We start from the raw sequence: 26,295 nt of genomic DNA on the forward strand, positions 1-26,295 counted from the left end.
GTGGTGCCTGCTTACGTTTTATTGTCCATACAGTGTTGATTGATGCCTTACAAATACAAGGGCAATTAATAAACCTCTAGCTTTAGCAGTCTTTATTAATAATTATTCACTTGATACACAAACACCGAGCAACCCTAAATTAAACTTCCTTGCGCACTTGCAGTGTGATACATCAGCTGTGTTGGATAAATGGATTTCAAGCATAGAATGTGCAAGGATATGCTGAAACTAATAACCATTTCTTATGTTTAGTTGTTTTTTTTGTGTGTGTGCAATATGCCTGAACCAATGATGCACTGAAAGTTGCTCATTGCCATAGTTTTAGTAGAGCCTCTCTCTACAGAGGTTCAACTAAAACAACAGTTTTGTTATCATTATCATGTGGAATAGGAAATTTGAAAGGTCACTGTATTATTTTGAGGAAACCTGGAGTTTTCAAGCCTTTTTCAAGTCAGTGCACTGACCATTCATTTACAAATCTGATTCATTTCTTTGCCTCAACACCTTGTACTGTATACTGCGTATTTTAAAACCAAAAAAACTCCTATTCAGATTCATCATAACTGCAAAAAAAAGCACAGCCCAATTCTGTTTAACAGAAGAATGTCACACCGTTTAAGAACAACGTGAAGTTGATTCAGTAAGACAGAATTTACAAATCAAATGAGTGTATCACAGACTGGGCTTTTTACACTGAAAAGGCTTCAGTGCTTCTGAGGTAATACATTTAGTCAATTGTAGTGATTTAGGGTAAATCATGGCCATCTCTTTCTAATAAATACATGTATACATCATTGGTCCTATAAATAAAATCTTTATATTGATCAACAACTTAAAGCTTTCTTCTCTCGGTTTAAAGCATAATCAGTTGTTCAGTAGTACACAAAATTTACATTTCAAAAGTGCTTTTCATTTTTTTTTTTTTACACCTGAAGACTATTGGTATAGTATTGTGTCCATTTGATGTTTAAATATCTGAATTAAAGAGTTAATTCCAACCAAAAAAATGTATATTCTGCCATACTTTACTTACTTACCAGTGTGTAATTCCAAATCCAAGAGAAAATCGTTCATCTTCAGAAGACATATTTTTGCGCCTCTATTGAAAGTCTATTCACCCAAAACTCTGAATCTTAAAATGCAAACAAGGAATTCAGACCAGCTATGAATTTATCTAACATCGCTAGGTAGATTTACCTGAATGGTTTACTGATCAATGTTAAAGGTGCAGTATGTAAGTTTGTCACCCAGTGGTTAAACTAGGTATTGCACTCCTGGATCAAAAAAAAACGCAAGCACAGGTTGCCAGATTGAGGACAGGAGCGGATTTAAACTGTGTTCTAAATAAAAGCAACGGCACCTGATAAAAGGAATATTCTGCATATTAAAAGGAGTTTTTGTCTTAACCAACACCTCGAATTGATATAATAGAAACGGCTTCTATTTCTCACAGGTGAACAACAGAAAACTTGATGACATGATCACCTCAGGTACCTCATGTGCTTTATTCAGTGTTAAATCCTAACAATGCGAGTTTTAATGCCATTTTACATGACATTTATTGCCATATACTGAAAGCAGCAGCAGATAGTTCAACTCAGATCTTGAAAATAAAATAAACCGTTTGAAATTGAACTTTAGAACTAAACACATATGAGTGATTCAGCATGTACATTTAATAATGTTAAAGAGGTTTAATATGTATTAATTAGATTATAAATCGTACTATTTCATGAGAGAGTGCATATTCTGTGATTCTGATTGGCTGTATTTAAATTTAAATGTTTCGTCTGGTGCAAACAGCCAGATTGCTTATTACTGCGTATCTCGTCACAAAGCGTGTTATTAGGACACTCGATTACAATGTAACCTGCTCAATTAATGTTTACATTCGTAATATTTATATAATTTGCTAATTAATAACCTCATGTGGAACTGAATCTGTCTTATTTCGGAGTCTGCTACTGTCCACCGGAGGTCGCATTCGGTCACAGATGCATGCTTTCAGAGCCTTTCTGAACAACGCAACAAGGCAACCCAGAGTTAAAATGACCAAAAACTAAGACCGACGTTCCGGCACGGAAAACACATTTTCAAAGCAGAATATCTGACTTCAGGATTGTTTTTAAGGTAAACAAGTGTGTTCACTTGGCATGTTTTTTAAATATCTGCAAACATATTATGGTATTTTTATGCTTTAGAAGAGTCAAAAACTTACATACAGCACCTTTAATATGTAAATAAAGGCCGAAATTAAACTTCTCCAGAAGACCTTGATGAAACCAGATGATTTGTTTTTGTGATCTTTGTAAATGTTTTAAAGTCTCTTGAGTTTTAGGCGATTTGACCTTCAATTGAGTGATATACATTTCCTTAATATCTTTGTCTGTGTTCTGAAGATCAATAAAGGTTGAATTGGTTTCAAAATGACATAAGGTTGAACATTTTCTTTTTTTGGATGGGGAACTAACCCTTCTAACCCATCATCTATGTGCAAATCAAATATTCAGATGGCGAATCCTTCTGGCATGAGTTGTGCGAAAGTTACAACAAAGTGACGACATTAGCGTGTTTTAAATAAAACGCTGAAGCCCCTGAATATATCATATTAAAAGCATTTCTTTCTCACTAATCAAAGTTGTCGAAGTTGAGAACATTGCCATCAAAGTGAGTGTGCACATGCTTTTCATAGAGTTGTTGCTGGCAGTCCAGAGGAAACTGCTCACTGCAGACGGGACACACTCTCCAGTGAGACTCCACATGTCGCTCAAAACTGCTTTGCTCAAAGTGTGGTGGAAAGATCACCTCACATAAGGGGCATTGCTTATGAACGTCAGGTCTGAGTGGAGGAAAGAGAGAGAAAGAGAGAGCTTTACTACTACACTCTCAGAAATAAAGGTACGAGAGCTGTCACTGTGGTGGTACCTTTTCAAAAGGTACACATTTGTACTCTAAAAGCTCCACATTAATACCTCAAGGGTACATATTAGTACCTAAAAAGTAGGTACTAATATATATTTTGAGGTACCAACATGGACCCTTAAAATACAAATGTACTTGACATGACTATGACAGAGTAAACACTTTAAACAGTACTATGCCATATTTGTCTGTTATGATCTCACAGAGAAATAGCATTTTAATTCAGTTTGTATACCAAACATTCCAAGCTTAAGCCATCAGATCCAATGACAACAAAAAAAAACATCACTTTGGAAATAGAAACAAGAACTCTGGGATATTTAATATTTTTAAAAAATGAAAACCTAGTGACGGATTTTCAGATTTCGGTCTTCAAATCCATCTCAGCAAGGATCAACATTTATCCTTTTCTCATTATACTTTTTCTCATATCTTTATTAATATGATTGACTTGGTGCAGAGACAATAATTTGCTCTTTAACACCACTAAGACCAAGGAGCTCACTGTGGACTTCAGGAAGGGACGAACAGGCTCACACGATCCCGAGCTGTCCCGAGCTCATCCTTCCAGTTCCTAGGGACCCACATCTCAAAGGACCTGTCATGGACCACCAACACCTCCATCCTGGTCAAGAAGGCTCACCAGTGCCTCTTTATCTTAAGGCAACTTAAGGGTGCTTTCATATCTGTAGTTTGCTTCATTTGGTCTGGACCAAGGGCAATAAATGATACATTGTAACATTTTCTGCCGTCTTTGGGTCGTTTTCACACCACACTGCTGGCTTTGGTCAGAACCAGATGAAAAGAACCAAAATGCAGTCATCTGACAAAATCCACATCTCTCATTAGCCAGATGTTATTGAACATATTTCCTAAACTGCTTATCGATTGGCCATAAGGAACTCCCGCAAGTAAACAAACTGGCAGACACAAAATGGCACTTTTTACCATCGAACTACGACTGCGCTGACTGATTGTATCCCTGCTCATAGTGTACTATATAGTTTGTATACATCACTTTAGACAAACTATACATTTCGAGAATGAAGCGCGGCTGCGGCTGCGGCTGGAAAGCAATGTTTTAATGCATCGCACGTCACTTCAGGAAGAGGCATGAATTAATTTAGTTAAACTGCGACGTGGTCATCTTACGGAAATATTGCCAACGATCCGTCAGGTAATGTTTTTCCATTTCTCTCTGTTGGTAAAGCACTGTCAACAAATATTTTCCTCCACGCCCCATAATGCACAGCACATCGGCCTACGACAGCTGGATTAGTCCAAAAGGCGGAATACTTTTTGCGGTTGGGTCTGTTTTAGTTCAGATCATATTCTCACCACAAATTAACCACTCCAGGGTTCGTTTGAAAGCGTACAGAGTCCACCTCTTCAAGGAGGTCTCGGTACGCTTTTTTGGTCCGCTTTTGGTGGCTGCATTCACACCTGCCGAAACGAACCGCACCAAGAGGGAAAACGAACTCTACAGTGTGCTTCAACCGAACTAAATAAGGCAGGTGTGAAAGCATCCCTTTTAAACTCTGCCTCCAGGGGGTGGGGGAGGTAGGGAATGTCTAGGTGTCGGGAGTAAGGTGTCTGAATAACACAGCCTAGTAACTGTACTATGCTCCAGGTTTCTGGAAGCCGCTGCGATCGGATACTATACCAAAGTCCGATCCGGGTGTGTTATAGACCAGTGTTTTCCAACCCTGTTCCTGAAGGCACACCAACAGTACACATTTTCAACCTCTCCCTAATTAAACACACCTGAATCAACTTATCATAACATCAGAAGAGACTCCAACACCTGAAGTTAATGGGTCAGAAAAGGGAGACATCCAAAATATGTACTGTTGGTGTGCCTCCAGGAACAGGGTTGGGAAACACTGTTATAGACTGTACCAAAAAGCTAAGAGGGGGGTGAATTTAGGGGAGTTTTCTGTGAGAAATGACAAAACGGGAGGGTGGCGGGAGGCGCGTATGAAATACGGGAGACTCCCAGGAAAAATGGGAGTGTTGGCAGGTATGCTCTAAATGCATATGATGGGCTTCTGTCTTTCACATGATGAACGAACAAATCAAACCTGATAGAGAACTCAAAAAAGGAACTAATCTTCTACTCCACCTGCACAAATGTGCGCAAGCGTGAAGAATGAATCACTCCAGGAGAGGACTCATCGTTCTCCAACCATACAAAAGTTTCATTCAAAATGAACAAATCATTCAAGTACGATCCATCACTAGTAGCTTATCAGTGAACTATTACTCCGAGTAGTAAATGATGCTCACATGCTGGAGGTTTGGTTCACTGGCCAAGTGCACATAAAAATTGCCTTTGATTAATCCGGCCCTATTCAGCACTCATGAAGACATGTGGGCCCTATTCCTCAGCCTCGACACTCTCCTTCACCAAAGGTTCAGAGGACATACATCTTTCTCATGCTCTTCTTTCATGGGATTTAGGATGTGACACTTTCAAAGCGGTGTACCTAAACTCTGTCTTTCTTATGCTGTTCAGCCCATCGTGTTGGCTTATTTAGACAATCTGATTCGACTTGCCAGGCATCCCTCAGGTTTAAGAGCATTCTCCTCGTGGCTAGCAGACACATTGTCCTGCAAATGTAGACTACCACTCTCCTTGCAAAGGATGCAGTCAGATCTTCATTGTATCCCTGAAAGGCAACTATCTTAAATCAGGCCCTGCACAAGCTCCCATTCAAGATGTTGATGCAAAATCATATTCAAATGCATCCATCCCAAAGATTGGTTAGCAGTTATTAACCAGAAGGATATGTACTTCAACATTATGATTTTTAAATAGACTTGTTTTTAATGTTTGCTTTCTAGGACTGGCCATTTCAGTATGCCCAAAAAGGCCAAAGTCTCAGTGTGCCCCTGCACTGTTGTGGGAAGTAACATCTGGACCCTTGAGTGGAGCAATCTAGCAGACTTTCGAGATCAGATGCCCAAGAACAGGGACCATGTATCTCTGCCAGTTGAGGCTTTGAGTCAACTGGGAAAAGTGGTACATTGTGTCAGAACTCAAAGCCAGAACTCCCTCTGCCAGGCAAGGTTATGCCTTGAGTCTTTTCACTGAGTGGTGCTTTTTGCATCAAAAGATGCCCAAATCAGTGAGGTGTTTACTTTTTTGCAAGAGAGTTTATAACAGAGGCTGTCCCAGCTTAAAGTGTATGGGTATCACAGTGCATCACAAAGCAGTGGACAGCAGTTCCAGACTTAGGGTAAAGAATGGCTCCTAAGGCACCAATACACTATACACCAGCTCATTAATAGCAATGCCAGAGGGGAGCAGAGACTGTCGCACATTGTTCAAAGCGACCACAGGGGCAGTGCAACAAATCACCAGATGCTACAACAGTGGTAAACAAGGCAATGTGTCACAGCAAAGAGTTAACATCCTTCTGTGTATGAGCCTGTGTAGGCAGCGACCTGATTGGGAACCCATACTAAATGCACATCATTACTAACCACACATGAAATGGGTCAATGAAAATTAATTTTGGACCAAGGAGGATTGCAAGAAAGTGGAAACCATGATTCCTGGTGCATTGCATCAATTGCTGAGCATGGTTATGGCCACGCAGCAGTGGTAAAATCTTTAAGGAATGGTTTAGAGCAGAGATGCCCAAAGTAGGGCCATCAGGCCAAAGTTGGCCCATGGCAACCTTTGATTTGGCCCATCATCCCATTTGAAAAGAGAGGGAGAATGTTGGGAAGGTTGTTGTGGGGAATGCCTTTGACAGAGATCGTTATTTCGATTTTAACGTGACCCTTTGTTTTTTTTGTTGAGCTACAAAAAAAGCCAACTGAAATGAAATGTTTCAATTAAATGTTGTAAATGAATCACACTTTTAAAAATGTGAAAACTGTCATTTGAAAAAAAGCAATGCACAAGACATCGACAAACAAATCAAGGCAAAAGCAGGAGAAGGTCAACTTGTGTTTTCAGCATTGAACTCCATTGTGTTATAAATGGGATCGTTTATGTTTTTTACTGTAATAAGTTCATTATAAAATGTAAAAAAAATTATACTGCATTTGTTAATGTGATGTAAAGTTTTTCAAGTTATTTTTAAATATTTGCGAATTATTCAGGAAATTATCCATGGCAAATTTGGTGTGATACATTCGGTTTTGTATACATTCGACCCACATCCCTCTATCAAGTTTGGTTTTTGGCCCTTTATAAGAAAAGGTTACCCCTGGTTTAGAGAATGTTTTGGTGAACTTTCTTTAAACAACTTATTTGCTGTATGCACAATATGCAGTATATACTGTAGTGTTAACGGTCTAACATTTTAGTTTATAGCACAATCTAAATGTCAAATCTGTAAGTTTGTTTGTCACGTGATCTCGCTGAACAGCAGGTATCATTAATAAAATTTAAGTTTTGCATGTTTATAAATTTTTGTGTAAAAATATTTTGAATAATGTTAAAATAAAATAAAAAATAATAATATTAAATTAACTATATGCACAGTTAGTGTTTTTCAGCCAATGATGAACTTCCGGTGAAAACTTTATGTGACTATTTTCAATTTCATGAGGTTTCTTTTACAGCATCGATGATGTACTGTAATTCAAATATAATCAGTTAAATAGACTTAAGCATCCATTTGGTTGTTAAAGCATAAAAATAGACGAAAGGCTCCGTCATTAGCGGCAGGCTAGCGCAAAAAATAAACTGAAAATATTGAGGTAAAATAAAATTTTATATTTTAAAGACATGGCGCAGGAATATAATTTCATTCAGTGCTTCTTGTTTGGTCTGATACCCACTTTATATCGTATCTCAACCAGGCAGTTCACCGGAAGCCCTGGGGCCCAGGGGCCGGCTGACTGAAATTAAAAGTCTGTTTGCATATACAGTGCATCTGGAAAGTATTCATACCGCTTCACTTTTTCCACTTTTTTTAATGTTACAGCCTTATTCCAAAATGGATTAAATTCATTAATTTCCTCAAAATTCTACACACAACACCCCATACTGACAATGTGAAAAAAGATTTTTTGAAATTGTTGCAAATTTATTAAAAATAAAAAACCTATTAAAAAAAAAACATGTACATAAGTATTCACAGCCTTTGCTCAATACTTTGTTGATGCACCTTTGGCACCAATTACAGCCTCAAGTCTTTTTGAATATGATGCCACAAGCTTGGCACAAAATTTATCCCATTCCTCTTTGCAGTACCTCTCAAGCTTCATCAGTTTGGATGGGAAACAACAGTGTACAGCCATTTTCAGATGTCTCCAGAGATGTTCAATAAGATTTAAGTCTGGGCTCTGGCTGGGCCACTCAAGGACATTCACTTAGTTGTTGTGAAGTCACTCCATTGATATTTTGGTGGTGTGCTTTGGGTCATTGTCCTGCTGGAAGATGAACTGTCACCCCAGTCTGAGGTCTAAAGCACTCTGAAGCAGGTTTTCAGGATGTCTCTGTACATTGCTGCATTCATCTTTCCCTCTATCCTGACTAGGCTTCCAGTTCCTGCTGCTGAAAAACATCCCCACAGCATAATGCATGTTTGGTGGTTCCAAATATCTTCCACTTATGGATGATGGAGGCCACTGTGCTCATTGGAACTTTCAGAGCAGCAGAAATTTTTCTGTAACCTTCTGACAATCCAGTCTCGGAGGTCTACAGACAATTCCTTTGTCTTCATGCTTGTTTTGTGTTTTGACATGCACTATCAACCCTGGGACCTTATATAGACACGTGTATGCCTTTTCAAATCATGTCCAATCAACTGAATTTACCACAGGTGAAGTCCAATTAAGCTGGTGAAACATCTCAAGAATGATCAGTGGAAACAGAATGTACCTGAGCTCAATTTAGAGCTTCACGGCAAAGGCTGTGAATACTTATGTACATGTGATTTTTCTGTTTTTTTTTTTATTTTTAATACATTTGCAACAATTTCAAACAATCTTTTTCACATTGTCATTATGGGGTATTGTGTGTAGAATTTTGAGAAAATGCATGAATTTATCAATTTTGGAATAAGGCTGTAACATAACAAAATGTGGAAAAAGTGAAACACTATGAATACTTTCTGGATGCACTGCACTCCATTGTAGTCATTTATTACTTTGGAAATGTACAGTGAAGCCCACAGCACTGCACTGTGGGAAAAAGTTCTTCTCTGCAAAAAATGATTTTGGAAGTTATGGCACTTTTAGGCATTCCTAAATATGCCTACAAATGATGCATAGTATACATACAGCAAATATGCAAAAGTATGAGTTGCATGCTAGAACTGAATAACAAACACTTACCTGGTGTCAAAGCAAAAGCTGGTTTGGCTCTCATTAGATTCCAGGCTCTGATGTTCACAGACAGCAGGGGCCTCACCATCACCTCCCTAAGAAAGACATAAAAACCTAAATAAAAGCTATATATCATTTATTCTTGACCGAGACATAACAATACAATGTTCTTAAGAGAACACATTTAGCTGTCACCTCTCTATTGAGATATACCAGCTAAGATCTCACACAGGCATGCACACACACCCACACTTCCGACGAAAAGCCACGCCTGTCTGCACACAGCCGGCTTCCAGCAAAGGTTAATGGGCTTTTAACGCAGCAAACGAGAAAGGAGGAGAAAGGGGTCAGCGCTGATCTGCTCCCTCAAATATCACAGGCCGGCAACCCCAGCCAATTAGCATAGCCCTCGTCAACATCTCTCTCTAACGAGCCTCTAGCCTCGTCACTCTAATCCGCTAACGAGCTCAAAAGAGAAATGCTTTAATTGCCGTTTTATGCAAATGAACCACCTCTGTATTCACCTGTGAACTGAGGTCTAAGAGGGGGGAGGAAAGCAGAGGGCAGCAAGGAAGAGAAGAGTAAAAAAAGAAAAAGAGAAAGAGTGAATCAAAGAGTTTGAATTAAAGTGTGACAAGGTGGAAGTTAAGACGAAGGGTTGAGAACAGAAAGAAAGGTTGAGAGAAAGAAAGAAGAGAAGGTTGCTCACAAATGACAAAAATTATGTCCCATATCAGTTTTAAAACATTAAAACAAACGGTAACACCCAGATATGAGATATTGTTTATGTTTGCAAGTCAAATAAATGTTTAAAAAAGAAACCATAGCAATGTGTGAGAAAAGAAGCACATTATTTGGATGATTATTAATGACATGATCAATAAATAAATAAAAAAACAAATAAAACTGCGCTAAATTGTAAAAATATACTTAACACGAATCTCCCATTCCACCACATCCCAAAGGTGCTTTATTGGATTGAGATCTGGTCACTGTGGAGCCCATTTGAGTTCAGTGAACTCATTGTCATGTTCAAGAAACCATTTGCGCTTTATGACATGGCGCATTATCCTGCTCGAAGAAGAGGATACTGTGGTCATAAAGTGATGGGCATAGTCAGCAACAATACTCAGGTAGGCTGTGGCATTAACATGATGCTCAATTGGTACTAATGGGCCTAAGGTGTGCCAAGAAAAAATTCCCCACACCATTACACCACCACCACTAGCCTGAACCGTTAATACATGGCAGGATGGATCCATGCTTTTTTCATGTTGTTGATGCCAAATTCTGACCCATCAGACCAGGAAATGTTTTTCCAAACTTCTATTGTCAAATTTTGGTGAGCCTGTGTGAATTGTAGCCTCAGTTTTGTTCTTAGCTGACAGGAGTGGCACCCGGTGTGGTCGTCTGCTGCTGTAGCCCATATGCCTCAAGGCTCTATGTGTTGAGTGTTCAGATATGGTCTTCTGCATTTGAGTTACTGTTGCCTTTCTATCAGCTCGAAACAGTCTGGCCATTCTCCTCTGGCATCAACAAGGCATTTGCACCTACAGAACTGCCACTCACTGGATACTCACTGGTTCTCTTTTTCTGACCATTCTATGTAAACCCTAGAGATGGTTGTGTGTGAAAATCCCAGCAGTTTCTCAAATACTCAGACCAGCTCGTCTGGCATCAACAGCCATGCCACATTCAAAGTCACTTAAATTCACTTTCTTCCCTATTCTGATGCTCAGTTTGAAATGCAGCAGATGGTGTTGACCATGTCTACATGCCTAAATCCATTGAGTTGCTGCCATGTGATTGGCTGAGAAACTAACATTAACAAGCAGTTGGACAGGTGTACCTAATAAAGTGGATGATGAGTGTATGTATAACATACATTCAGTAATAAAGCTGCCACTTTTCAAAAGGTTTGTTCATAAAGAGCCCATTTGGAAAGGTACAAATAGTACCTAAAGTGTTCAATAACATTAAAATAAAACACATTTCTGCTGTTGATGAAGGACAGGTTGAGAGTTATAAATGTGGGTGTGATCAAACATTTTAGAATCACTGTTCTGTTATACAAAAAAACCTGCTAAATATCATTCTTACATCAGTCATGTGTCTAAACATAATGAGTAATATTAAAACAGACCACGTCTATTTTCTCTGTCTATACGTCCATGTAGCTGCCAATAGAAAATACACAATAAAAGCTTTTAAAATATTTCCACAGCTCTATTGATCAGTGTATGTGTCCTTACAGTAGGTCGCTCTTCGGTAGGATTCTCTAGGCCATCAGGTGGGCTGAGGCTTCGTGATGGTTGGCTGCAGACCACAGGACCACCCCACGGTGGAGGAGCCAGGGGAGGGGGGCGACAGGTTTGTTCTGGGGATAACGCCCCATCTGCTCCATCTGAGGAATGACAAGTGGAGACATTTTAAGTACTTTATTTGCTGATATAAGATTTCTAAAATGACAGCAAAACCAAAATACTACGGTATTTTAAATTCATACACACTGCTACAGTGTGATGAATAATTGCTTGTCAATAAAATGTTTTAACTCTAAAGTTGGCTCAAAAAATGCTGCAATCTATTTTACTGTAACATCCAAACAAGGGATGTTTTTTGGGGAACTTACTAGCTCATTCAATCATTGTTCGCATGTGGCAAAACATCTTGAATTTATATTATACGAATTAAAAAAAAAAAAAGAATAAATCACTGATAACTGCAGTTTATTTATAAACTAATTTCAAGAGGATCATGTGCCTATGATTGATCACAGCTGGTCCTGCATTAGCCAATACATGATTCACCAATCAGATGATTCCTAAGTCACCATAAATACCCAAAGTTCCATACCACATTCATCTTCATTTTGAAGAATCCCCCCTTTCACCCCTACTCCTCCTTTCCTAGATTGTGCGGCACGGCGACCCAGTGGTTAGCACTGTTGCCTCACAGCAAGAACGTCACTGGTTCTAGTCTTTACCAATCCAGTCAACGTTTCTGTGCGAAATTCACATGTTCTGTAGGTCCCCCGGTTTCCTCCCAGCACCCAAAACATGCAACTTAAGTTAATTGACTAATCCAAATTGGCACCATAGACATGCTCCTAGTAAGTAGTTATATCTTTATAGCAAAATTGATCATTAGCTACAGTAGGGGAGTTCTTGAGAAATACCTGAGCTCAAACTCCCTTTTCGCCCTGCAAATGGGAGGGAGCCCCGGGTCCAAGGATCTTACGAGCTCAGAGCTCTCACCCAGGACAGCATGCCAAACATGCTTTATAATCAATCATCAGCTAAGTGTGAACTTTTGAAATCATTCATATTATACACTGCTATATTTTATTTTAAAAAATACTGAATTGAATTGTGATCTTGTGGCTTACACAAAATATTAAGCAGCAAAACTGTTTTTAACAATGATAATAATAAGAAGAAATGTTTCATATGCCCCAAATCATATCTAAATTACCATGAGACACTGAAGAATCTAGTTATCACTGCTGAAACCTTTACCATTTCAGGAATACATTACATTAAAACAGAACACAGTATTTCTGTTTATACTGTACAATTGTTATCAAATAAACACTGCCTAGTTGAGCATAAGAGACATTGTTAAAAAAAATATATATATTACAGACCCAACACTTTAGAATCAATAATTTTGTATTAATAATTATTCTTATTTATATATATATATATATATATATATATATATATATATATATATATATATATATATATATATATATATATATATATATATATATATATATATATATATATATATATATATAAAAGTAAGTAAGTAGTATATACTTTTGTATAAAATCAGAAATTCTTCAAATTTATTTCATTTATTTGCTTGAAATATTTAATTGAAAATTTATTAACAACAGTTTACCGCTTACAGAAGGATGTACTCACCCCGGGTCTCTTGCTCTAAATAGGGATTTCCGAACTGCAGTTCAGCAGGTTGTTGGGGCACCAGTGGGAGTGGAGGTGGATCTTGTGGATATGGCAGTGGGTAACGCAGGACCACTGGCTCTCTGACCTCTAATCTCCGACTCTTCGGTGTTCCCTCCCTCATATACTGCTGCAACTCCTGCAAGAAAAATGAAGAATATATTTCATATGATTGGTAAACACTATTTGTTGCTTACATTATAAAAATAGCTAATACATCTTTGTAACCACTTACGAATTACACCATTACTAAAAACCAAAAACAAGATTAAAAAAAAATGGCAACACTGCAAGAATCCCATGACGAATCTTAAAAACGAGATGCTTACTTTTAACACTTAAAATATTTAGTGCTATTGTAATACAGATGAAATATTACCAGTCTTTAAAAAGCACTGACACAGTGTATAATTTTTCTTCATTTTTTACCCTTTTCCTTGTTCTTTCTTTCCCTCTCCTTTGACCCCATATTCGTGAGCCATGATTAGAGGAATTATTCGCACATTTAACATTTAACACAAGTGCTGATGGGTAATCAGGGAGCCGAATGTGGCATTTAGCCGTGACTCTTGGGGCTCAAACATTCACGCTCACCCTGATTTCAGCGTCTTACCTGCTAAGAATCAAATTAAGGTATTTAATATTAAAACGTTCTCGTTAACATTTAGCAGATCAAGCTAATAACATCAACTTTGGAAGACACTGTAACTTTCTGGATCTTTGAATAGCCAATTGGCAGAACTAAAAAAACTTAGAAGAACTTGTTATTGCTCTTACCTTTTCCAATCTCTCCTTCTCCTTGGTCACCACCACAAGACTCTCCCTCAGAGCAGACACTTCTCTGTCCTTCTCGGCCACCTGAGTCTATGAAAGAATTCAAATGATTTGCTTTCAGTGGCATCTGGATTCATAACTGATTTATAACCCTCCCCCCAAACTCCCCCCATCTCAATCATTGTTATAATGCCCTATGTAAGACTAGGTTGAAAGAGACAGTTTACCCCAAAAAATCTTATTTGCCCTTAATTTATCCAAGATGGATTTTTTTTCTTTAATATGACAGATTTATAGCTGAAACCCAAGTTATTAGCACTTGAAAAAACATATACAGTCAAGACAAAATTAATACCTATAGCTCCTGAATATACAAGGAAGAGGTATGGTAAGGAATGGATTACTACTTCTCATTTCAACACACAACCCAACTTTTTTAAAGGTTAAGCAACATTTTTATGGCATTAATTGACATGCACCATCTCTCGAATGTAAATAAACAGCATCAGCTTATAAGCGCATTTGAATCCACCCATACCTCTTAATGCATCAAGCTTATGGTTAATAATAATAATAATAATAATAAACATAAATCCTTACATTTATATAGTGCTTTTCTGGGCACTCAAAGCGCTTTACACACATTGGGGGGAATCTCCTCATCCACTGCCAATGGATGATGCAACGGCAGCCATATTGCGCCAGACCGCACACCACACATCAGCTGATTGGTGAGGAGGAGAGAGAGGGATAAAGCCAATTATGATATGGAGATTGGTTAGGAGGCCATGATGGACAGAGGCCAGTGGGCAAATTTGGCCAGGATGCCAGGGTTAAAGCCCTACTCTTTTTCGAAGGACATCCTGGGATTTTTAACGACCACAGAGAGTCGGAACCTCGGTTTAATGTCTCATCTGAAAGACGGCGCCCTCTGAGCAGTATGGTGTACCCGTCACAATACTGGGGCATTAGGACCCGCACAGACCGCAGGTTGGGCACCCTCTGCTGCAATTGTTTTGGGACTTCAGATTCAGTTGCCCATGGAAGAAATGACTATGCATAATAAACGGCAAAAAACGTCAAACTACTTGCTCTACAAACAAGTGTGTTCATGACTACACTTAAAAAGTAGAATATCACAATATGCAAATATTAGTTTGCAACATCAAGAAGCATAACAAGCTGTTATAGCGTCTAGAAATCAATGAAAGTGAATGAGACTGAAAGTCTCGACCCAAAAAGATTCCAATGGCTGTGCCCGCTTGTACATAAAGAATAAGGTCAATACTGTCTCTTTAAATTTGCTAACTGAGATCTTTGAGTTGACAGTAGTGTGTATTACTGATGTAAGTAACCTCCAAACTTGAAGTCTTCATAGCAACAAGTCTCTTGTCCTACTACAACCCAGTCTACTGTCTGTCTGTTGAGTTCTCATCATGTAACTCCCTGTTTGGGTTTGAAGTTCAGTTAAAATGGGTTTACTAAGATCTTACCCTGCTCTGCAGTAAACAGTCATAAAGCATCCAGTGAGAACGTGCACGCTCGTTTAAACACGATATAAATAAAAGTCTTTCTTTTTGATGGTGTCTCCAGCTTTGTCTAAATACTCAGACGAGAAGAGTCCTTTACAACCTCCTTTCCACTTGGCCAGCTCTGTCCTTTATGACTGCTGTGTATACACACACACACACACACACACACACGCGCGCGCGCGCGCGCGCACACACACGCACGCACACACGCAAGTCTGATGGAACCTGTGTAACCATAGTGAACCTGACCTAAAAATCAAGCCGTGGAAGTTGAACCGTGTTTGTGCACTTTTGCACACTGACATATTCTGCAAATCAATGCCTGTGTATCTGTGTCGACTGTTCCCTGTGGATATTAAAGATGAAGTACGTGAGCCATGTACAGCATCAAAGCCAACTGTGTGTTTCGCCACAAAAGTGTTAAGATGAAGGGGTTTCACAGCAGGTAATTACAGGAAATTGGTCATAGAAACTAGCGATGAGGCCTGATTTCCTCAGACCATTTTCTTGGTTGAGTTTGCATTTAACAAGGAACTCTGAAGTGAGGTTAGCCTGACAGCAGCAACTGCATTCAACAAAGTCAACAAATGGATGATATATGATGTTACAATCAAAGCCATTTTCAAACTGTTGTTGTACATTTCAATAGAAACATACAGTCAGTACGATAAATACAAAAAACAAAAACAAGATGTGCTTTAACTGCGAACTGTCAGCTTTAATTTGAGGGTATTTACATCCAAATCAGGTGAATGCTGTAGGAAATACAACAGTTTGTATATGTGCCTCCCACTTGTTAAGGGTCCAAAAGTAATTGGACAGAATAATAATCATAAATCAAACTTTCACTTCTTAATAAGCCTTAAACAGCAAGTTAAAAAATTCTCGCTCTCTCTATGCAACAGTAAAGCGACTCACAAACCCTTGAGTAGGATTCCCAGTAAACTACTCTCTGTAAGCAAATGTAATAAGTTCGCTCATTTCTTTACTGACAAGATCAATAATATCAGAAAGGCAATCAGCTCATCCAATCATCCAAGTCAGACTAGCTCAACCACAACTTAAGAAATCAGACATTATGTCTGATTTCATGGCAATTAATGGTAAAATCTTAGAAGAGATCGTGCAAGTTATGAAAACATCAACCTGCAGTATTGACACTCTCCCCACATCATTCTTTAAAACTGTGTTTACCTGTTTAGAAATGGATCTTCTAAAAGTGGTAAATGCTTTACTTCTCTCAGGGATTTTTCCAAACTCTCTTAAAACTGCACTTGTTAAACCCCCCTTGAAGAAGAGCTACCTGGATAACACCCTATTGAGCAATTACAGGCCCATCTCAAATCTACCTTTCATTGGCAAAATCATGGAAAAAGTTGTTTTTAACCAGGTTAACAAGTTCTTAAACCTCAAGGGGTGTTTAGACAATTTTCAATCTGGTTTCAGAACACATCACAGTACAGAGAGCGCTCTTATAAAGATAATCAATGATATCCGCCTAAATACAGATTCAGGCAAACTAACAGTGCTGGTACTGCTCGATCTCAGAGCCGCATTTGACACTGTCGATCACAGCAAACTTCTGGGTAGGCTGGAAAACTGGGCTGGGCTGTCTGGAACAGTCCTCAAATGGTTCAGATCTTACATTGTAGGGAGAGGTTACTATGTCAGTATAGGTGACCATAGGTCGAGGTGGACACCCATGACATGTGGAGTCCCACAAGGCTCGATTCTGGCACCTCTGCTGTTTAACCTTTATATGCATCCTCTGAGCCAAATAATGAGAAGTAACCAAATTTCCTACCACAGCTATGCTGATGACACTTAGCCTTACTGCCTAATGACTACAGCCCCATTGACATTGCGTTTGGGAACAGAGATGAGGTTCTCAAGGTAAATGTGTTCCTTGTCTCTAAAGGTCAAACAACAAAAAATAAGGTCAAGAATCTTGGTGTGATTCTGGAGTCAGATCTGAGTTTCAGTAGTCATGTCAAAGCAGTTAGTAAATCAGCATACTATCATCTCAAAAACATTGCAAGAATCAAATGCTTTGTTTCCAGTGAAGACTTAGAGAAACTTTTTCATGCTTTTATCAGCAGCAGGGTGGATTACTGTAATGGCCTCCTCACTGACCTTCCCAAAACGACAGTCAGACAGTTGCAGCTCATCCAGAAGGCTGCGACCAGGATTCTGACCAGAATCAGGAAATCAGAGCACATCAAACCTGTCCTCAGGTCTTTACACTGGCTCCCAGTTACATTCAGAATAGATTTTAAAGTATTATTACTGGTCTATAAATCACTAAATGGCCTAGGACCTCAATACATTACAGATATGCTTACTAAATACAAACCTAACAGATCACTCAGATCTTCAGGATCAAATAAACTAGAAATTCCAAGAGTTCAGTTAAAGCAGGGTGAATTGGCCTCCAGCTACTACACCCCTCGCTGCTGGAATCAGCTATTAGAAATTATCAGATGTGATCCAACATTAGGCACATTCAAATCAAGACTGAAAACACATCTGTTTAGCTGTGCCTTTACTGAATGAGCACTGTGCTACGTCCGACAGATCGCACTATTATGTTTTTCTCTTCTTTTTCATTCTTTTATAACCTGTTTTAACACATTTATCTATCTTTATCAGTTTTTTTTATCATTTTTATTATTTGTTTTTTATTTTTCTTATACTTGTCTCTTTTATTCCTGTTTATGTAAAGCACTTTGTATTGCCACTGTGCATGAAATGTGCTATATAAATAAACTTGCCTTGCCTAATACTTGGTTGCAAATACTTTGCAGTCAATCACAGCTTGAATTCTGGAACGCATAGACATCACCAAACGCTCGATTTCATCCTTGGTTATGCTCTGCCAGGCTTCTACTGCAGCTGTCTTCAGTTCCTGCTTGTTCTTGGGGAATTTCCCTTCCGTTTTGTCTACAGCAAGTTAAAAGCATGGCAATTGGCCATGGACTTGGCCATTGCATAACATTGCATAACTCCTTTTTTTCCTCAAAAACTCTTTGCTTTTGCAGTATGCTTTGGCTCATTGTCCATCTGCTCTGTGGGTTCTAAAGCATTTGGCTGAATAAGAGCAGATAAGATTGCCCGAAACACTTCAGAATTTATCCTGTTGTTTTTGTCAGCAGTCACATCATCAATAAATACAAGAGAATTAGTTCTATACATGCCAGCGCCACATGACACTAGCGCCACCAGGCTTCACTGCTTAGGATCATGAGCAGTTCCTATCCTTCTCCATACTCTTCTCATACCATCACTCTGGTACAAGTTGATCTTGATCTCATCTGTCCCTAGGACGTTGTTCTAGAACTGTGAAGGCTTTTTTAGAACTTTATTTTGGCCTTCCTGTTTTTGAGGCTCACCAATAGTTTTCTTCTTATGGTGAACCCTCTGTATTCATTCTGGTGTAGTCTTCTCTTGATTGTTGACTCTGACACACATACACCTACCTCCTGGAGAGTGTTCTTGATCTGGCCAACTTATGTAAAGGGTGTTTTCTTCACCAGGGAAAGAATTTTTCAGTCGTCCACCACAGTTGTTTCAGTGGTCTTCCGGATCTTTTGGTGGTGCTGAGCTCACTGGTGTGTTCTTTCTTTTTAAGAATGTTCCAAACAGTTGTTTTGGCCACACCTATTGTTTTTGCTATCTCTCTGATGGGTTTGATTTGTTTTCAGCCTAATGATGGCTTGCTTGACTGATAGTGACAGCTCTTTGGATCTTATCTTGAGAGTTCACAGCAACAGATTCCAAATGCAAATAGAACACTTGAAATTAACTCTGGACCTTTTATCTGCACATTGCAACTGGGATAATGAGGGATTAACACACACCTGGCCATGAAACAGCTGAGAAGCCAGTTATCCCATCACTTTTGGCCCCTTAACAAGTGGGAGCCACATATGCAAACTGTTGTAATTCCTACACTTTTTTCACCTTTTCACTTTTCAATCCAGGGCATCTCTAATTTCTACCTTGACTAATAGCGAGAGTTTGGGGTGTAGCTAATGTGATAGGCAGGCTGAGGCAGAAGGTGTTTAGCTGTTGTGGGATCATGGCTTACATGCTACATGAGATAAGAATTCAGATTCACTGACAGGAGTGCAAGTCAAAATTCAAAGATGTGCCAAAAATGCAGAAACAGACAAGTTGGTAAAACAAGAATAAACATTGGCAATGTTTACTGAGGTGTAGAAATTTGATTAAATATTTGGTTAAACTCAAGTTGAAATATTTTAACAATAGGAAGTATTGTAAACAGTGCACGGCAAGTGTAATGGGCATTTGCAAAAGTTGTTTGAAAATATGTGAACAGCATAGCCTATACTATTGATCATTATGAAATTAAAATCAAAACTTAGTCATTAATCAAGTACATAAAACTTCATCTAAGAATAGGAAAATGGACTCACCATTATCTTACAATTAAGTAGCTCCAAATATTTAGGTGTGTTTTTTAAAGAATGCTGGCATCTGGTAGCCAGTCTTCCATAGTAGGAAAAATATATAGACGAAAGTCAGTGGCTTCTTTGCCAACAGTCTTTAAAATATCATCTTTTTGCGTTCTACAGAAGAAAGTTAAAAGGTTTGGAGCTAGAGAATGGAGAGTAAATTATTATAGACATTTTTTTCCCGAAAACCATCTCTTTAACCACTCCTCTCTGACTGTTAGCAGTGAGAAACAGTGCTATATAAAACCCTTCCCGCAAATTAATATTCTGTTTTGTTTGGAAATCCATTACAGTTCTGAAGCTGATAAGACATTTTTGTTCACACTGAATTTAAGTAACCTGGATCATGTATATCATTGTGTGTGTGTGAGTGTGTGTGAGAGTGTGTGTGTGTGTGTGTGTGTGTGTGTGTGTGTGTGTGTGTGTGTGTGTGTGTGTGTGTGTGTGTGTGTGTGTGTGTGTGTGTGTGTGTGTGTTTGTGTATTAACATACTTTAAACCGCTTTTCCTCGTTGGCTAACAGAAGCTTCAGGTTTTCGTTGATGGTGCACTGCTCTCTCCATTTCTCCTCCATGCAGGCAAGCTCAGCTTCTACTGACAAGCTACACTCCTCCTCCTCCTCTCCATCTTCCTCCTCTTTTTCATTCCCTTCTTCATCCCTTGATTTCTCCACATGTCTTGCCACAGTTTTAATTTCAGCAGGATACGATTCTTTCCAATAAGAGAATCAAATGTATAATACATTAAAATATATTCAAAATAAAGCAATATCAAAAATATATCAAAAACAAAGCATATCATTAACACTGTCATAAGATATTTGATCACTATGAAAATTTAGACTGATGCTAAAAATCTAAAATTTATTATATTTCTAGAGCTGAATTTTAAGTAGTCATTACTCCAATCTTTGGTGTCGCATGATTTTGCTGATAAGTTTTTGAAATGTGCTGATCAGGTGTTCAAAAAATATTTCTTATAACTGTCAATGTAGAAAACTGTCATTCTTTGAAAAACAGGAAGTTAAAAATAACAGCATTTTGTTAGAAATAGAAATCTTTATAAATGTCTTTACCAATTTAGGATTTTTTTTGTAAACTATAATTGTCAGCTTGTACAAACACAAATTTATTTTAATTGCATGTTTTAATAATAAAAAATAATAAAATTAATTTTAATCAAACATGTAAAAATGTCAAATTTCCCCAAACTGCAATTCAGTGTTTATAACTTTTTTATAGTCCAAAGACTTTAAGCATTTGCTTATAAAATATATGTTGTTAAAACTATTGTATTTATAGTTTTGTACTATTATTTTATAGATAGTTATTTTCATATTTTAAAAAAAATATCGTTTTGGCAAATCATTTGTTGGCAACTTTAACATGACTATCTTCTTACTCTCTTGATCTCTCTGAAAGCAACTTTGACTGATATGTTTACAGGGTTTTTTCACTCCAAGCCTAATGTCAAATTCTCTGACTAAAAATCTGAATTTTCATTACCTATAATGAACAGACAAAAACAAAAAAACCTGCCACAGCCAGTTTTTAAACAGCCAGGTGACTGCCACTTGGTACTGAAAAACAGGCTGACAGCCACAATGAGATAAAAAAAAAACACAATGCAGAAAAATTACATTTTGATCAAAGGAAAGTAAAAAGCACTGATATTCCATCACTTAGACAAAAAATATAAAATTCCCTGACTTTAAATGTCTGGAATACTCTAATAAAATTTCATGATATTCCAGAAATTCCATGACCAGTGAGAACGTTCTGTCTAGCAGAGTTTTTTTTACCCACACAGCAAACTTTTTAAAATAAATACCATGAAAGAAAAAAATCTTGTAGAAATTAAACAACTTGTGTAACACAACATCAGCAATTACCACCTACTCTGGATTATGTATTTGGGCTGTTTCAGATAGAATGCTAAACTGAGTGACAGTTAAGTTTACTGTTTGCTCTGCCAAACAATTTTTGTGGAAAACTGCAAACATGGAGCTACTTTTAGCTACTTTGGATTCTTCTTTGGCTCTCGGCGAAGGCAGTTGCACTTTTTTCCTCTCCATCCCCTATCTTTCCTATCTTGTCTCATCTTATTCTTATCTGAGGCTCTCCGTGCCCTGCTCTCCAAACGAATAAGGAATTATGGATTTGATCAATTGGTCTCTGAACACAATTGACACCATCTTCTCGACGAGAAGTTTGGGCTGGAGCTGGATACGTGTTGAATGGGTGGGAGAAGTGGCGCGTTGTGTGCCTGGCTGCTCTGTCCCTGGAGGATACTGAAGATATCTATTTATTCGGAACTTTGATAACAGGGTTTCTGCTGATGGGCTTATGCAGGGCCCTTAGGTATTGACAACTGATGGTCAGTGCAGCTCAAACCCCACCGAGCTGGCCAGCTTGATTGAAACAGTGGTGAGCAGGGTCGCTACAAACCAGGCTGTAGTCTTAGACCGCAAATTGGAAAACATCGGGGTGAAACTAGCGGCTTTGCAACAAGATTTGGCCAGACCTGAAGACCAGTGACGGACATTAAATATCTGTGAAATTGGCAGATTTTAACCCAAATTTGAAAAACTTTTCTTCTCTTTCGGCTTCGCTGTGTTTTTCCTGCCAGACGACCTCGGCTGGAGACAAACAACTTCTCCCAAATAGCAAGATAAGGAGATGCTCTGAAATTCCTGATGCCTGTAAGGACACCTGTTGGACTCTACAGGCTTACACACACACATACTGTAAACACGGCCATAAATAGACAATCACTACCAAGCTCCGCATAGGAGGGGGTAGGCGGGTCTGCGACCAGCACTTTTCAGCTGCAGGACCGGATGGCTGCCGCCCTGATCGAACTATATCCACATCCCCTGTTCCCATAACCTGTTGCGATGTTATGTCTATGTGTTTGGTTGCTGGGGCATTTTTTTCTCCCTGATCTCACACTGCCCTAATTCAAGGGCAATGTGAGAGGGAGTTTTTTTTCACCTCTCTCTCCCCAAATGTATCTTACTTCCTTTTTCTAAATGCTACCTCCCGTTGACCTGTCTTCCCCTGAAATGTGATGTAGTGTATGGTGGTGGGGGGTCCAATTTCACTACATGACAAATAAAGGCCTTTAATTGACTTTCACATTGAAAGTTCTACTGCAATTCTTGGGCAGATTACCCACCGGTCAGGCCAATCATGCAACAAAATGTAATGTAAATGTAATCTAATATGATGTAAAATAATCAACATTTGTAAAATGTAATCTAACGTGTCAATGTAATGTGTCCTATTTTAAATAAAAGTATTAATTTCTTTTCTGAAAAAAACATACATTTCTTGTGTATAAATCTACAATTTTTAAATACCTGAGGGAGTCTCTGCATCTGGGGTGTGTAACTCCAGTGTGGTTTCTGTAGATGCATCATTTCTATTAGAGTCCTAAAAAACATGGAATATTTTTATTTTTCTCATAGATCTTGAAGTCAAGCTCTACATAAACAACACAGAGGATGTATTTATAATAGACTTATGCTGCGTCCGAAATCACACACTTGCATACTATATAGTACGCTAAAAAAAAAAAAAAAATTACGCGAGCAGAGTTGTATGTCTGAATTTGAAAAACAGTATATAAAAAGTACCCAGATAAACTACTACTTTCGGCAAGATTAAGAAGTGCGTATCCGATGGACACTCCGCTATCCCATGATGCATCGTGAGAGAATTTATGAATGGGTGAAGTGAAGCGATGCAACTGATGTGGGTAGGTCACGTGATGATGACAAAATAGCGGATGTAGTAATTCCGAGTTCCATTCATAATACTGACATTCATGTATAGTACTTTTCTAATAATTAAGTAGTAGTTTTAAATTCAAATGCAGTGCCTACTGAGTAGTAGGCGATTTTGGACGCAGCCTTATTAACCAAAACCAAAATATGAATTTGCGATATTGTTTTCATGGCAATTAGACCTACATCAACCCATAATTGCAGTTACTCACTCCCTGCTGTGTCTCCTGTTGCTGGGTCAATTTGATGACTTGTCTTCGCAAACGTTGACACTCTCTATACTTCTCTTTGTAGTGCTCTGCAGCCATATTGAGCCGCAGCTTTAGTTCTTCGACTTCCTTTTGCAGCTCCGCCTCCAGCTCTGAGGCCACACCCACTCCACCTCCAGCCCTGCCCTGAAATTAAAATAAACACAGCCAGAACACAAGGAAGAAAGGGAGTCATCTCAGGGTTCGTGTATTGTCTAAACAATTCTTCATGTTGCTGTATATTAAAAGTGAAGTTTCATAAAATTCATGTTTCCTTTTTCCTTTTTTTAAGTGCTATTATCGGTACACAGTGCATTTAACAACCCAGTAAACATTAATACGATGAATTTGTTTTGGTTAGCAACTTTTACTTTTGACTATGTTTTTGTTTGCAACCACTTAAAAAAATATGCTGTTCTGATTAAATCCTATTATAAATGACCGCCTCTTCTTCTGCAAGTGTATCCCAGAACGAAACATTTATTATCCACTCTAGTTCTGACTTATGTTTACTGTGAAGTTTCTGTGCAATTTTACTACAAGTGTAATGTTTATTTCCAAATAAAGCTGTAACATGTTAGTCCATTAACTGAACCAACTTTACTTCTCAACAACTACATAAATGTATCCATTAACTGTTAAAAAACGACATCTAGCAGTTGTCAGGGCCCTCATCTTCTCCATCGTTGTCTGAATCAGGTTTGAAAATGTGAAGCTTTAATCTGCTGCTGTTCATTTCGGACAATTTGGCTGCATGAGAATGGCTTTTTTGTTGTTTCTGTCAGAACCATAGACTGTAAAATGGTCAGAACAGTCTGTAAATGCTCCACCCTCTACTGGAAAGCAGAAGCTCATTTGCATTTAAAGGAACACACCTGCTTTTGCTCAAACTCAAGTAGGGGTAAAAATGAACAAGCTTCTTGGTTCTTGGGACACCAGAGATTTATTTGATATCTTATGAATGGGGGCATAACAATATTGTGCAGTCGTAAGTCGTGGTTACCATTTCTTGTGAAGGCTGGTTCTTCATCCTGTCCAACTGATTCTGAGCATGCCTGCATTCTTCCTGGGCTTCAGCTAAATGGGCTCGGAGGTCTTCAGCCTCTTGACGGACACGGTACAGCTCAGTAATGGTGCGATCTCGTCCGCCAGAGGCATCACGTAACTCAGAGCCCAACATGGCTGCCTGCTGCCGCGTGGCCTGGAGCTGCTCCTCAGCTTGACGCAACTGCTCTTTGAGACCCTTAATGCACATCAAAATGTATCAGGTAAAGAAAATATCTCATGTCTATTTTGTTCCATTTATTTGATTGAAACTACAGTTAAGGAACAACTTCAAACAACAGCTTTCTTTTTTTTATTTTTGAATGTAGTTTATTTCTATGGTGCAAAGCAAATAAATTTCAGCAAATCATAATCAAAATAATCCTTTATATCCTTCATACTCAAATTTTAATAATGGATCTCATGATTATTATGTATAATATAATAATATCATAATTTTTTGATTATCTATGTATTATAATTTAGCTTTTTTTAAGACATTTTTTGTGGAACTCATGATAGATTTATTTTTAAGCATTCAGTGATAAGCCAAACAGAAATTAAATGTCATTATTATCATGAATGCACCGATCAGGATTTTTGCAGCCGATACAGAGCATCAATTCATGGTGATCGGCTGATACCAACTACAGATTCTGATGCTTTAAGCTTTATAATGCATAAAGCACATTTTCAAGTATGATACTTAAGTGGATATCTTGCCTTACTTACTTCAAAGAATAAATTAAAGATGTTGCATAAGGAATTATAAAATCCTTAAACACGTCTCATATAACCATTCAGTGTGGACATGTAATGGTCAGAAGCAACTTTCCAGAAAATTACAGATTAAACAGATAAAAATAGATAAGAATCCTTAATAAAGCAACCTGGAAACATTTCAAATGATGGAAGAAAAATGCAACATGTCTCAATGAAGTTTGGAGAGCATATTTGATGCATAAGAAGTTAAAATGCACATCTATAAGTGAAATACTACTTCTTTACTAAAAGAAAATAGGTGCATAAACTACTGTTTATTACAATAAGTATATTACAATAAGTTATAGGTATAATATTTTAGGTATAATATTTTCTAATATTTTCAGCCAGGTTTTAATGAACTTGCAATATTGTTGAAAACACAGAACTTTCAGTTCTGATATGAACAATTGAAATTAGAATTATTAGCCCCTCTTTGATTTTTTTTCCTTTTTTAAATATTTCCCAAATGATGTTTAACAGAGCAAGGAAA

The 26,295-nt window shown here is 38.1% G+C and overlaps 1 protein-coding gene across 1 annotated transcript in view; it reads right to left on the minus strand.

Annotated features, from left to right (window-relative positions):
- Position 1: 1 nt before the first annotated feature.
- tax1bp1a (Tax1 (human T-cell leukemia virus type I) binding protein 1a) overlaps positions 2-26,295 on the minus strand; it is a 39,424-nt gene continuing 13,130 nt past the window's right edge. Inside the window, exons 9-17 of the mRNA XM_056480528.1 lie at positions 25,000-25,239; positions 23,961-24,143; positions 23,323-23,395; positions 20,455-20,672; positions 13,959-14,045; positions 13,143-13,320; positions 11,463-11,614; positions 9,220-9,305; positions 2-2,839 (exon numbers count right to left, since the gene is read on the minus strand). Of these exons, the coding sequence (XP_056336503.1) occupies positions 2,629-2,839; positions 9,220-9,305; positions 11,463-11,614; positions 13,143-13,320; positions 13,959-14,045; positions 20,455-20,672; positions 23,323-23,395; positions 23,961-24,143; positions 25,000-25,239 (1,428 nt within the window). The 3' untranslated portion in view covers positions 2-2,628. The remainder of the gene's footprint in view (positions 2,840-9,219; positions 9,306-11,462; positions 11,615-13,142; positions 13,321-13,958; positions 14,046-20,454; positions 20,673-23,322; positions 23,396-23,960; positions 24,144-24,999; positions 25,240-26,295) is intronic.

Source organism: Danio aesculapii, chromosome 19, assembly GCF_903798145.1.
Source record: "Danio aesculapii chromosome 19, fDanAes4.1, whole genome shotgun sequence".
Lineage (NCBI taxonomy): Eukaryota > Metazoa > Chordata > Actinopteri > Cypriniformes > Danionidae > Danio > Danio aesculapii.